The 14,222-nt window shown below is 34.1% G+C and overlaps 1 protein-coding gene across 1 annotated transcript in view; it reads left to right on the top strand.

Annotated features, from left to right (window-relative positions):
* LOC129923458 (uncharacterized) overlaps positions 1-13,950 on the top strand; it is a 29,375-nt gene extending 15,425 nt beyond the window's left edge. Inside the window, exons 10-13 of the mRNA XM_056014380.1 lie at positions 6,692-6,985; positions 7,083-7,421; positions 9,601-9,738; positions 10,902-13,950. Coding sequence (XP_055870355.1) covers positions 6,692-6,985; positions 7,083-7,421; positions 9,601-9,738; positions 10,902-11,092 — 962 coding nt within the window. The 3' untranslated portion in view covers positions 11,093-13,950. The remainder of the gene's footprint in view (positions 1-6,691; positions 6,986-7,082; positions 7,422-9,600; positions 9,739-10,901) is intronic.
* The last annotated feature ends 272 nt before the right edge of the window (positions 13,951-14,222 follow it).

Below are 14,222 nucleotides of genomic sequence, written 5' to 3' on the forward strand. Positions count from 1 at the left end.
TTATATCAACGCACTCTATCTGTCTGAGTGTCTGTCTGTCTGGCCGAAAGAACACAAGAAACAATATAAAAAAAAGTCAACCAATTAATTAATTAACTACTCGTAATAAATTATTGTATTTGGTATCTCAGAGATGGGAAAATAGTACTTGACTAAAGTGATGGTATAAACTGAATTAGTCCCCTTTATATTAGGCTGCCGTCTGAGGCTTAGTGAACACAAACATGAAATAGAAACAAGATATAACTTTACAATTTTCCATGTTCACAAACTCTTCACTAGCAGAGTGGTTACCGTGTTGGCTTGAGAAGCCTGAGAAGGCTTTAGCACACAAGTTGGAATTTAGGTCGTTCCTTTTTTTAATACATGCTAAAAGCATTAATTGCGCTAAACAAAAACAATTGGTAAAAAAATATTAATAATCGCACAGATTTATTATTGCTAGTCTAGATTTATTTCAAATATAATTACATGACTGGTCCAAACGGACACACATTAATATAAGCTTTTTTTTAATAATATTTTTTTGTTTTTTGGTTGTTTAACAAAATCATATCAGTGTAATCTCCTTTTTATTATATCTTATTACAATTCCACTTTTCAGCTTGCAAATTCTTTATGAGACGAAATACGAATAAAAAAAACTGACTGGACTTGGTTGTTCTTGAAATATAACATTTTATGTATATCTTTTGCTAAAAAAATAGTAGAAGGTTTTTGGCCACACAGGGAAACTCTAGTTTGATTGTATAGTAATCTAATAATTAAATTTGGTCTTTGGTGAACTGATTGGTTATTTCGTAGCGACCTCCGTTTTTTGTGTGCCAATTTTACTGTAAACTAGTGTAAACTAACGATATTTAAAAAACGGGAGACTATTTAGTAAGGGAAATATATTATTTAGCATATTTTAAACACAATTGTGCAAACGGTTTTAGATTTCTTTATAAAAAAATGTTTAAAAAAAAATGTGTATTACTAAATAAATTTGTTTATGTTTTTTATATTTTTAAAAAATTGTTTACTTTAAAGAAAAAAGGAATCTTCTATTTAGATGACATATAAGTCTAATGTAATTTAAAACAACAATTAATAGGTAGTATTTCCCGTCGTACTAGAGACAGGTTATATCGCATACACAATTAACTGTAACCATTTGCGAACTAATTACAATAATCAACGTATGTTCACATTGAACTATATCTTCATAACTATCAGTTCATCTACGTGTCCTGTGATACCAAGTGGTTATTCGAAATATAAAAAAAAAAACAGTATTAGTAACACATTTAACAAGAGCAAATCTCTTCATTTTGTATCCACGGAGATAAAGTTGCAGTTGTTGATACCTGGAAGCATGGTTGAGAGGCTAAGTGCGCTAGAACTTGGCTTGACTTGAAGGGGGCTCTAGGTACGTCACCCGACTAGTGCAAAGTTGTGTTCAATGAGCACGTAAAGGCAGCACGGAAAAACCTTCTCCTAGATACCATCTCCCCCCACTGGTCCACAAATAAGATTGGATCGAAGCATGAAAGTAGCGCAATATAAAAGCTATAATTTATTTTTATTAGTTAGTTCCTAGTTTCTGATATTCTTTCTGAAAATATTGAAACCTGCATTTTTTTTCCTTTCTAAGCGGACCACTTCGGGGGCCTATGTAGAGCATGTGTTTCCACGCTGTCTTTGTTTATTATTGATTCTTGTCAGGTACAAGAAATAGTTGAGCAAATTGTACAAAAATGTAGTAATCGAGTCTACGACCTCTTATTAGAAGTCCAAAGCACTACCTTACGACCAGCAATATAAAATTATAAATTAATAAAAATGAATCCTATTGCATGTGAAATGTCTTTAACTAATAACAAATTGAAAGACTTGGTGATATGTGGAATAAATTATTATATTTTTATATCCCCAGATGCCCCAAGTGTTTTAAAATTCACAGCAAATGGCAAGAGATCTATTATTAATTTAAATGTTGGAGATAACGTAACTTTCTACTGTCAAGTCATGTCAACAGATCCGCCATCTAAAGCTGTACTTGTAGGCAGTGGTCTGGGATCTATCAAAGAATACATTTCACCCAACGAGACATTAGAGTTATCTCTCAGTGACTTACAGTGTGAGGATTCTGGGAGATACTACTGTACAGGGCGGAATGGTTTTGAAGACAACGTGACGTCATTTCCTTTTTTTGTTGACATCTACATTTATTGTAAGTAAAGTTCCCCTTCGGCATCTATAGGGCAGATAATGTAAAGTGGCCTACGGTTAACGAGGGTGTCATGTGGCCAGCAAAACGACCAACCGCCTTTACATTTTCCCCAATTAATGTCAGGTACCCATTAGAGCTGGATGGAATCAGATGCGCCTATGATCCCGAAATTTAAAATCTCAGTCTTCACCCGGGACCCCCGGTTCGAAAGTCAAGTGCTTTTCCGCTCAGCCACCTCGCCCCATTTATTGTAATCTTCATTTATATTTAGATATTTCAAACAATATTCATGCATATGAAAGACGTTTGAAAAAATGTGTCCTAAACATTCTAATATTTATTTTTTCAGGCCCAAACCGATTAAATCAGCTAAACAACACTGATCAAGTGACAACAGTTTCTACCGAAGAGAACACAGTGTTTACTGTTGTAATTTATGGCTATCCGGAACCTACAGAATTTATTTTAAAAAAAGAAACAGGAAAAACAAATTGGACCTTGGGCACCAATCAATACAATGTGTCCTACACAAAATTAACTCCGCCATTTGGATTGATTAATGTGACCATTTATGATAAAAATACCAATGGCTTAAACAAGTATGTCTTAAATGCCAAATATGAAAACGGTGACATGAAAGACCTAAGTACAATCAAAGTACTGAAAGAAATGCAATCTACAAACAAAACTTCGGGTAATTCGCATTTTAAATAAAAATGTAGTTGATTTTGGTAAGTACGTTTACCATTCGGCCTTTGTGACACGACTTCCTAAGAATCCTTTAAAATTTAAATTTTCTTAAAATTTTATAACTTGCTAAACTGTACAAATTAATTTGTATTGAGAGTAATTAGTTACAAAGTGTGGCATAAAATGAGTTAAACTTATGGCATCCATAGAGGTCATGAAAGTAATTTTTTATACAAAGGCACAACCCAAACGATGAAGCTACACTTATCCATTTGGAGACTCTAGCCTGCAACACTCTGTCATCTATTATAAAGACTTACTTCCACAAACGTCTTTTACATAAAAGTGGTAGATAGTTTTATGAATAATAGAATTAAAGTTTTGATTTTTAAAATACTAAAATATTTACAAATTTAAAAAAAAATATAGCTTAAACTAGAAATTGAAATCTGCAAAATATGAAGAGTTTAGATGTTAAATATCTTTACCATTTTAATGTGTATTACTAAATTGAATCTCAATATCCTGTGGTAGCAAGTCGTTGGTCGACCTATCAATACAATGTATCGGCAAGACTTTCGACACGATCACATCTCTTCTATTTCTATCGATGGAGATGTGAGTTCAAACCCTTCCTTTTCGTGGAAAATTTTGTACTGTTTTTTGTTGTTTTTTTTTGCTTTGATTGTGTTTATTTAAGATGAGATTTTAATGTTAAACCATCATTTGCCCCTTCCCAGGAAAGTGATGTTTTAAGTTTGAAATCCCCCTTCGTGGGGTTTTAAGGTTAAAACCACCCACTTCTATGGAACAAAGAATAATGCAAACGACAGTCATCAAATTCCACGAGCGTATCCAATAAGGATTTTGAGTTTAAAATAAAGCCAAGAGGAGTTTTGAATTTAAAAATCCCCTCCACAGGGGAGAGAAAGGGGTACCTTGTTAAATGTTAACGTGATCGCTCTTTAAAGACTTGAATTCGAACTCAGGGTTCAAGCCTCCTCACAGGGACTAATTCAACTTATACCACCACAATGTCTTTCCCTTGTTCGATACCAACAACAATAATTCATTAACAATAGCTTAATTAATGTCAGATACAGTCTCTTAGCACAAGTTTACTCCTCGCATAAGTCTCTAGCGGGCTTAGACTCAGTCCAGAACCAAGCAATACGGCTAATCTGGGGTACATTTCGGACAACCCCAGTAGCTTCTGGCGAGATCATGACAGATATTCCCCCACTGGCCTTGCGAAGGGAACGAGCTTGCCCCCCCCCACCCATCAGAAAAGAGCCACGCTCTCTCCTACGGCGGATTTCTCCCGGTAACTGTTCCTGAGCTGCCAGAAGTGAGAAAATCACTGATTGATCCAAAAGTAAACAAGAAATGCACACAAAACCTACTCAATGTAACTGCGGATCAACGAGAGAAGTCCAAGGCAGAGCAAACTCGGAATCAAAAATGCCCTGGAGTATATTGAAAGACGTATTGAGGAAGGAACTGCAGCACCGGCAAATGCAGCTCTCTACAGACTCCCTTTCCTGCCTGCAAACTCTCGAGAGCCCAGAGAAATGGCCTACTCAACTGGCAAAAACTATGGCGTGCGTGGAGAGCCTCAAGAGGAACTATCAGGTACGTAAGGTGATGCGATGGGTTCCATCAGAGAAAACGACAGTTTGGCGAAGCTAGGAACGCTTCTAGACCCACCAGAGGAGCCGCAAACATACGAGAGTGCAAAAGCGAGAATTTGTGAATGGATGAAGTCCAAATGGTACAAAAGCTGGGACCATTGTAGCAGGGGACGGGAAGTCTGGAAAGTTCTCAAACGCCCAAACAGAAAAGACGAGTGGTGGAAGCTAGACAGAAAGTAGCAAGTAATATTGGCACGATTCCGCACTGGACACTGTCCGATAGGAGCCTACTTCGCTAGGATCCGGGAGAATCACGATCTCAGATGTCGACACTGCCACGCGGAAGACGAGACCGTGGAACACATCCTGTAAGACTGCATGGTGCTCAGAAACACATTCAAAGATACAACTAGTCTTGAAACAGATAGAACTGGTGCATGTGGGGATCTCGCTCCGTACGGAGACAGAGAGACCCTACAGAACACTGCCAGATACCTGGACCGTGCTGTAAGGGATTAATCTCAGTACGGATCCTTAGTGCATGCAGGCTTACAAATGGTACAATAAATAATTGTGCGAAATGTCTATTTTTTCCGAAATTGGGTGTTGGAAAAATAACATGTAAAAATGTTTTACCAGAAACCCAGAATGAAATAATATAAATAAAAATAAACGCATATTAGTCGGCTGATTTGAAAATAAAATTTCATTATTTCACTTCAGTTAATTAGGTTCAATATTAAGACTTCTCCACTAGATTTTCCACTACATATGAAGATTAATAAAATGTTCGAAACTTTCTGGTGATACACCAAAATATCTGATTAAGTATTAGGTATAATCTTTTAGAAGCCATAACAGCTGATAGCTCAAGCAAAATCAGTTTTTGTGCATTGTGTCCTTTTTTTTCTCCGAATTTTGCTATAAGTAGAGATATTGTAGGATGATCGCAAACTTTTCTATTTGTGATGTTGAAGCAAACAAATCCATTGGTCTATTATGAACTTATAACTTTAATAGTTCTAAAGTAGTTCAAATCTCTTTTATCAGGGTATCGTCTTCTTACATGATCCTCCAGCTTAGATGGCCATTGCTTAAAACTTTGTTGTATAGGTAATGGAGGAAGGAATGAACCAAATTTCAAATAGTCAACACTGTACTGTCTACATTTGTGTTCGGATTCCACCATGTCTAATTTTAAATTTTAATGTCATATAGACACAATTAAGATACTTAATAGCATGTTCACATTTTTTTTTATTTCTTAAAAAAACAGAGTTAAAATTCAAAGCATTATCCATGCTACAAATCATAAATGTTACGAGCTACTTTCATTTATGAAAAATGAAATTTAAAGTCTCGACCTGATTAACTGAGATCGACTATGGTAGACTCCCATTTAAATCTCAAAAAAAAACCAAATCTAGTTTTTCACTCTCGTAGGTAGACCACTTAAGTCGTCGTAGACCCCTTTGGGGGGGAGGGGGTCTATGAAGACCTCTTTGGGAATCACTGATCTAGACCAACAACAATAAATCTGTGCGATTAGAAATATTTTTACAAATTGTTTTTGTTTAGATCTATATACGCTATGATCCTATCACTTGTCTGGACTAGCAAAGAAAAAAGGGGGAGGTGGAAGAGTAGATATATCTGGGTAAATTTTACCGTAACCGGTTTTTAGAAGCATTTTTTTAAAAAGCGAATGACCTAAATTTGAACTCATGACTTTAGCCTAATCAAGCCAACATTCTAACACCTCAGTCAACTTTTGTTTTCCTAATTGGTTAACCATTTTTATTGATTCGTGTGTTTTCAGGTAAAAGAAAAAATTTGCACAAAATTTCAGCTTGATCCGAGATTGGGTGTCGGAGGTACATACTTTTTATGAAACAGACAGGCAGAATGAGTTAATATAAGATTTATAAAAAGTAATGAGATTAATTATGTCCAATTTTTCGATAGGGCCTAGTTAATGATCCTACTATTTAAGTTCCCAAAAAAAAAAGAAAAGATTTACAATTACTTCTGATGTCTTATGACTTATGCGATAAAAAGTTCAAACTAGCGTAACAATAAATGTATCTATCTTACTAACCTCCTGTAGATCAGCTTGTAGTAGTCAGCTTCTAAAATGTTTTTTATTCTTCCCCAGATGTCCCACGTGTTTTAGAATTTACAGTGAATGGCCAGAAATCTGTTAATTTAAATTTTGGTGATAACGTCACTTTCTACTGTGAAGTCAAGTCAACAGATCCGCCATCTAAAGCTGTGCTTCTAGCTAGTGGTCTGGGATCAATCAAAGAAATTATTTCCAACAACGAGACTTTAGAGTTATCTCTCCCCGACTTACGGTGTGAGGATTCTGGGAGATACAACTGTACAGGGCGGAATGGGTTTGAAGACAACGTGACGTCATATCCGGATTATGTCGACATCAATATTAAGTGTAATATCCATAAGCATTTTTTTAGAAACCTCAAACATATTATACATGTATATGAAAGGTATTTTAAGATTCAACTCTTAAATAATTGTATTCGCAGGTCCTTTCCAATTAAACAAGAACAACAATATCTCTCGAACGACAACCATTTCTCCAGACGAGAACACAGTTTTCACTTTTGAAGTCTACGGCTATCCGGAGCCAACAGAATATGTTTTAAAAACAGAAACTGGAAAAACGTACTCAACAGTGGACTCTAATCAGTACCAAGTATCATACACAAGATTAACCCCTCCATTTGGTTTAATTACTTTGATAGTCTATGACGCCAACACAAGGGGCTTAATCACGTACGTCTTGACTGTCACAAATGCAGAAGGTGAAATAAATATTAAAATTCAAGTTAACAAAGAACCGCAATCGGCAGGTAGAAGTTCGGGTAATTCACATTTTTACAATAAATTCATCTGTTTATGGTAGGTAGGAATATACATTCATTTTATTTAATAGAAATTTCTAAGCATTCAGCAAAAAAAAAAAAAAATTAATGATCACAGTGTGGAATTCTAAATTTTATTTTTAATGCTAGAAAATATTTAGAGAATATCTTAAAATGTAATACAGGTTTACGTAGCGAAAATATAGGCTTGTTCTTCTATAGATGAAGCAAGATTTATCAATTAAAATCAAATGGAATAGAATTTTTACTTTAATCGAAAGAATTCCTTTATCATTGCTGCAAATAATCACTCACCTTAAAATACAAAGTAGCAAAATGAAAAATAACAACTGTTTTAAAAAACAAACAAAGCTTAACTAAAAGGAAAGAATTCTGTCCTTAAAACTTTATCTGCCAATAATTTACAAGCTATTTCCTTTATTCCATATCAAACAAAATAATAAATTACCAATAATTAATTTAATAATTTAGTAATTTATTGATTGATTCATGTTTGTTAGGTACAATACATAATTGTTTAAAAGTATCAACTTGATCGGATTATGCACGAGAAGTAATAGCGTTAACAATCATTTAAGAGGACTAAACACAACAAATTTAGCCATATCTGTGCATACTGAAATGTTAGTTTCCCTTGTTGCTTTTACACAAAATAATGAATTACCTGTAATTAGTTGTCTAATTGGCTACTCTTTTATTTTTTGATTCATGTCTTTTCAATATCAATGAATAATTGTTCAAAGTTTCAACTTGATCCGAGTATGGTTGTGGAAGAAATAACGTGTACACACTTTAACCATAAAGACTGACAGACAAACAGACATGACAGATAGTCAGAGAGAATGAGTTGTATAAGCTATGTAATAAGAATCACATAAGACTTAACGTAGTTTACTAAAAAGTAAATTATACACTTCAAATGTAATCAGATACAGATATACTATCTTGCAGGTTATGTAAATTTCTTGATGAATTAAACTACAATAATCGGAAGTTCCAATCCAAAACTCCGTGACATTACCAGAAATGTTCTTCCTTGTTATACCTCCCGGCATCAGCGACATTCTATTGTTATAGTGTAAATAATAAAACAAAAATAGAGTTTCTAAATACTTTTTTTGCAATACCTCGGTTTCAATATTTCCGGTCGAATGTCCCACTGGGTATTCAGATATTTTTTTCCCATTCCGGTCGAATGTCCCACTGGGTGGGACATTTTTTTCCTGTTCCGGTCGAAATACTATGAATCAGCTAAAATTTAATTCAGACCTGGCTGCCAACTCCTCAAACAATATTAAAGACTGGTAAGGAGTCACACTTGAGTGGAACCTTTAGGGCGGGTGTGGAACTGTGGACGTGATTCTCCTACGTGGCTGTAACGATTTCCTAGAGATTTGACAGTTGATGTATGTCGTTGGGAAATGAATTACTAGCTCGTTGGTCAGACTGGAAAAAGTCTAGTTTGACCGTTTTATTTTTTTAAATTATAAAAAGAAATTAATTTAAATTTGACTACAGAAGTACAAAATATTTTATTTTAACAGTTATACGCGTTCGGGTATTTCCGCATTTAGGCCCTATTCATGAAAGAGTTTAATAAGTTGATGATTGGGAATATTTCGCACACCGTCTTCTAAGACTAGATCTAAAGGCCTATCGTTGGAATATTTTAATAACAAGTAGATTTATACATTTGCTTAACCAGGATTTTTTTTCTCGTTGGGAGAAGGGGGAAAGGTTGAGTAAAAAAATTTTTTTTATTTTTTTTATTTTTTTTTAATCTAGCACTAATCAGTTATTTAGAGAATACTATTCGCTGTATAAATGGTATAGCGAAGGTATTGTGCTAGTTTTCACGTAACGTCTGTTTACGTTTTTCTTGTTTGTATTTCTTGAAAAAAAAAATCATAAGTGAGGAAAAAATGTATTTTAATTCTTTAAGTTACATCAAGATTTTTAAATATTTTGAAACAAAAATCAGTTCAAAAACATTTAGTTTTTTTGTTTTTTTTTTAGCTTTAAATTTGTTTTTCTTATATATTTGATTTTTAAGAATGAATTGAAACTTGAGTTAAATTATCAGTTACAATGTTACAATTTAATTTACAAAAAAACTGTACACATTTACCTTATGTTTTTTTACAATGTTTCTCTGCAGGTGCTAATTCAGCAGACGTTATAGGTGGAGTCATTGGAGGATGCGCTGTTTTAGTTCTTATTGTAATTTTAATTATTTTGGCATTCAGAAGTAGGAAGACATTTTCTGACTGTATGCATTCTAAAGACAAAAAGCAAGGTAAAAGATTTATAATCTCTAATTTAAAGTAGAATGTAAGGCGCATTGATGTATATATGTGTAATAATCAAAACCGTTTGACCAATCTTGATAAGACTCCATAGTTCATAGTTCGGAAAAAAGCGCTATCCTCATGTATTTGTTACCAAAACATTACATTATGGCAGCGGTTCTCAACTTTTTTATGCTCTGCCGAGACCCCCCCCCCACACACACACACATACAGCAATAGAAGAACAGACAACAACAATCCAAATTTTCGATGGTCTTAGGCGACCCCTGGCTAATCGTCAATTTACCCCCAAGGGGGTCGCGACCCTTAGGTTGAGAACCCCTGCTTTATGGAGTCATAGATTAACATAATAATATTAAAATAATAACTAAAAAAAACTTTTTTTCTGGAATCACTTTCTGTTTTTATTATTATTAAGATATTTAATATAGGCTATTGGCTTACGGCTCTATCTTTCATAGGTCGAAAAAAATAGGCGTAAAAGAAAGCACGATACTACAAATAGACTTTAAGGACTTGCAAGGTCTATGTAACAAAACCTTATCTTAACTGTGTTCACCTGGTCAACACATATTTACCTATATCTTAGTCTTTTAAACTATTGGGGCACAACACATGATCTATCACCTGTCTTTCTCCATTCCTCTCTGTCTTTTGGCTTGAATAGAATCTCTTTTAATAGCAGGCCCGTTCATTCTTTCACGTTGTTTTCCGCTTGCTTTCAATGTCTTCCTCATTTTGTCCCTTGGCACTGTTCCCTTTGTGACCAGCCTAGATATGGCCGTAAAAATTATATTTGCATTTTTATAATTACTGTAGTTAGCATGTCTTCGTGGGACCCATATTGTCATTGTTATCATCTTTCGAATATCTCCATGGTTTTGTAGATGCTACCTAGAATCCTTCTACTGCATCACACCTCTATTGCTAGGATCCTGCTGACGACTTGCAATTCTAGTCAGTTGTTAGGTTTGGTTCCTGGCCAACAGAATGTTTTATACACTTTCCATTGTTCCTATTGTATTCAGCAGTTTTGATTGTTACATCTCGTTCCGTTTTAAACGAATGTCTTTAAAAACGTGACAAATTCTCACCACCGCAGGATGATCGTTCCTTTTGAGACAATTGATATTTTTGATTCTCTTTTCAGATACTCCCATGGCGGCCAATGAGCATGAACCCGAACATAAAGATGAAGAAAATGTTTACGACATCTCATTGGAGAATAACGTAGACTATGTCGTTAAGTATACTTCATTCCAAAATGCAGTTTTTCTTCACGATTCCAGTACAAATACAAACTCTGCATTAGAGTCGGAAAAAAAACGTTTCAGCTTATAAAGAACATTATTACACAAATCCTAAGGAGAGTCCAATTAGTGGTACCTTGCATGATGTAACTAATGAGGTCAACGCTGAAATTAAAAACAATCACACCGATTGTCTATTGAAAGAGAAAGTTCCATCTCATTTGGAAGAAGATTGTTCCATTGAAGCTACTCAAGATCATCCAACTGCTGGATGGCAGGATACACTTCCTTCCCCTGACAATGGTAGAGATCATTCCAATGCTTTGGAGCAAAATAATGTAACGCTTGTGTGAACTAAAAAAATCATTATTTAACAGAGACATATAATGTATGCTTGCCCTGAATGTGGCAAAATATGTAGGTCACAGATGGGACTGCGCATCCACGGGAAAATACTGCATTCTTCATTAATCTTCGGACTCGAAGACTAGCCTTATAATTATTATTATTATAATGTATTAGAATCCACTAATCATAACTACAGTACGCAATTAATTTAATAAGTAGCCTGCCTTGAATTGGTTCAACACTATTTCATCATGAAAAATAATAATAATATTATTGAATTTACATAAAATCCAGTGGAAGTTAGCTAACAGTTGTTAGTGAATCTCTAGAGCACTGCCATGAATTCATTTCTCTGTAACATTTCTTTGTAAATCATATTTTCTTGATGATACTGTTAGTCGTCAATCATTTATTTTAATACTTCATTATTTTCATGAAGTCTTTCTAGTGTGACATATTTTCATGAAGTCTTTCTAGTGTGACATATTTTCATGAAGTCTTTCTAGTGTGACATATTTTCATGAAGTCTTTCTAGTGTGACATAATGTAGAATCTAGCTCTAGTCTAGTATTTTGCATGTTTATTTCATAAGCATTCTATAAGACGGTTCGCAAAATGTTCAGATATGCCTTTTTTTTTTCAAATCCTTGTTGAATATAAATACACATTTGTGTCGAATGCTCATTTGTCACTGAAGCTCTCAACACAAAACGTCAAAAAATAATTTTCATTGATGAAAATTATAACTGTAAAATCAAAGTTTCACTGTGTGCCCAATTACATAAACTGTTAATTTTCCAATAACCTCTTACTTTCCTAAATACAGGTAGAGATTGTAAGTTAATATTCCTATTTGTTAAATGTTGTTTTAACATCTGTAGTTATTAATGAGAGTGTTTAAAAAATGACCTTTTGAATAATGTTTTACTTGAAAATTATTCTAATATGCAATTACAGGCCCTTACTACATTGCAAATACAACCGATTTGTTCCTTGAAAAGATAAGATACCCCACAGATTTAGATTAAGGCTTTGAGGATCACCGCCGAAAAAAAAATATTCGGAAAATAATATTTAAAAAAAAAACCTCATTTGTAAGTGATACATTTTGTTCAATAGGCATATTTGTAACTTTGTTTTGTTACAGAACTATAATTCAAAGCTCTAAAAAAAATAAATTCAGAAGTAGGAGGAGAAATTAAGTGGACTAATTAGATTTTACTGTAATTTTTTTTTTATTTATTTTTTTTTTTTCATTTTTAGGATTCAAGTATATATTGTGAGGTATAGTACCAAATTAATTCATGCAATAGAAAAATATCAGATTGAGTAAAGGTTGGAAAAAGGTGACTAGGAAAAGAATATGTGGGTTCAGAACTGATCGCAATTGTTGCTCTTACACTAAAAATTTCGAATGAATTCTAAATTTACCTAAATAAAGTCTTTCTTAAAATAATTGATTATATCATGTGCAATTACATAAACTCTGTCGCTATATTTGAATATTCTGTTTTAAAACGTGATGTTTTTTATAATTTTTGCTGATTGCATTTGTCATTAAAGAATAGGGGTGGGGCGACTCGATATAAGAATTTAATTTATAGCATATATAAATTATATAAGTGACACATTTTTATTATTTTGTAATTTCTTAAAACTTAAATACAAAAAAGTACTGGTTTGTCCGATGGATGAAGGACTATTGTATGTATCGCCCCTGCCCCCTGGTACAACCCTTTATCTTTTACTAATGATATAATTTGAGATTAGACTGTGTGTACGGCATAATATATAAATGGGTTCAAATATCAATATGTATCTTATATTATAAACATATTCAACTAATTTTGTTCACAAACTATGCTTTCTCCATAAAAATAGGAGGGCTAGAGTGGGGAGGGCAGTAGAAGCCATCGACCCCACCCCCACCCCCCACCTCACCGAATCGGCCAAGATACCAATAGTGTAGCGACATAGTATAAAAATGATATAGTAATTCAACTAATTTTGTTCACAAACTATGATTTCTCAATAAAAGTACGATTTCCCCCCCCACACACACACACACACTCAAAGGGCTTAGGTGGAAAGGACAGTAGATGTATTCGATCCCCCTTACCCACCCAATCGGCTAACAGGGGGAATAACATAATATAAAGGTCGGGGAGGTGGAATTGATGCCATTGCCATCCCACCAAATCGGCCAACATACTAGAGGAGGGGCGAAATAATCTATAAATTGGTTAAAATTTAAATAATTAGTATATATTATTAACATAACTAATGCATTCGTATACAAATTATGTGATTAAGCGAACTGATTACTCCATATGTCCCTCAGAGAGCACTGTGCTCAATGGACTCATCACTTCTAGTGGTGCCACGTTTCTCCCTCAAAAGCTACGGTCTTCGGGCTTTTTGCAGTGCACGGCCCAAAGGTTTGTAACTCACTCCCCATTGATCTCAGACAGACAACGTTACACTACTCTCAAGAAGAACATTAAGACCTACATGAATAAAACTTTTTTAGATTAGTTTGTCATTTTAGCTCTCGTGTTTGTGTTTGTAATGTTATTACAGTGCCTTAATTCTACATTTTGTTTGTTAATAGCGCTTTATAAATAAATGTTATTATTATTATTATTATCATATGGGAGTTTCTATTTATGCTTAGGTCCTGGTCTCCTAGGAGTAACAAAGATTTGCAAAGAGAGATAACACGTACTTTCACAATTGCTCATAATCGTTATGTTACCTCCCCTATTCAACACAATTCTTTTTTATATACTTTTCTAATTTGTGGCCTCTGTTGTTATCAAGGAAGTGCTGTTGACTTCATCATCATCATCATCACTCCTTTGAGTTCCTCATGG

This window comes from Biomphalaria glabrata, chromosome 16 (assembly GCF_947242115.1).
Source record: "Biomphalaria glabrata chromosome 16, xgBioGlab47.1, whole genome shotgun sequence".
Classification (NCBI taxonomy): domain Eukaryota; kingdom Metazoa; phylum Mollusca; class Gastropoda; family Planorbidae; genus Biomphalaria; species Biomphalaria glabrata.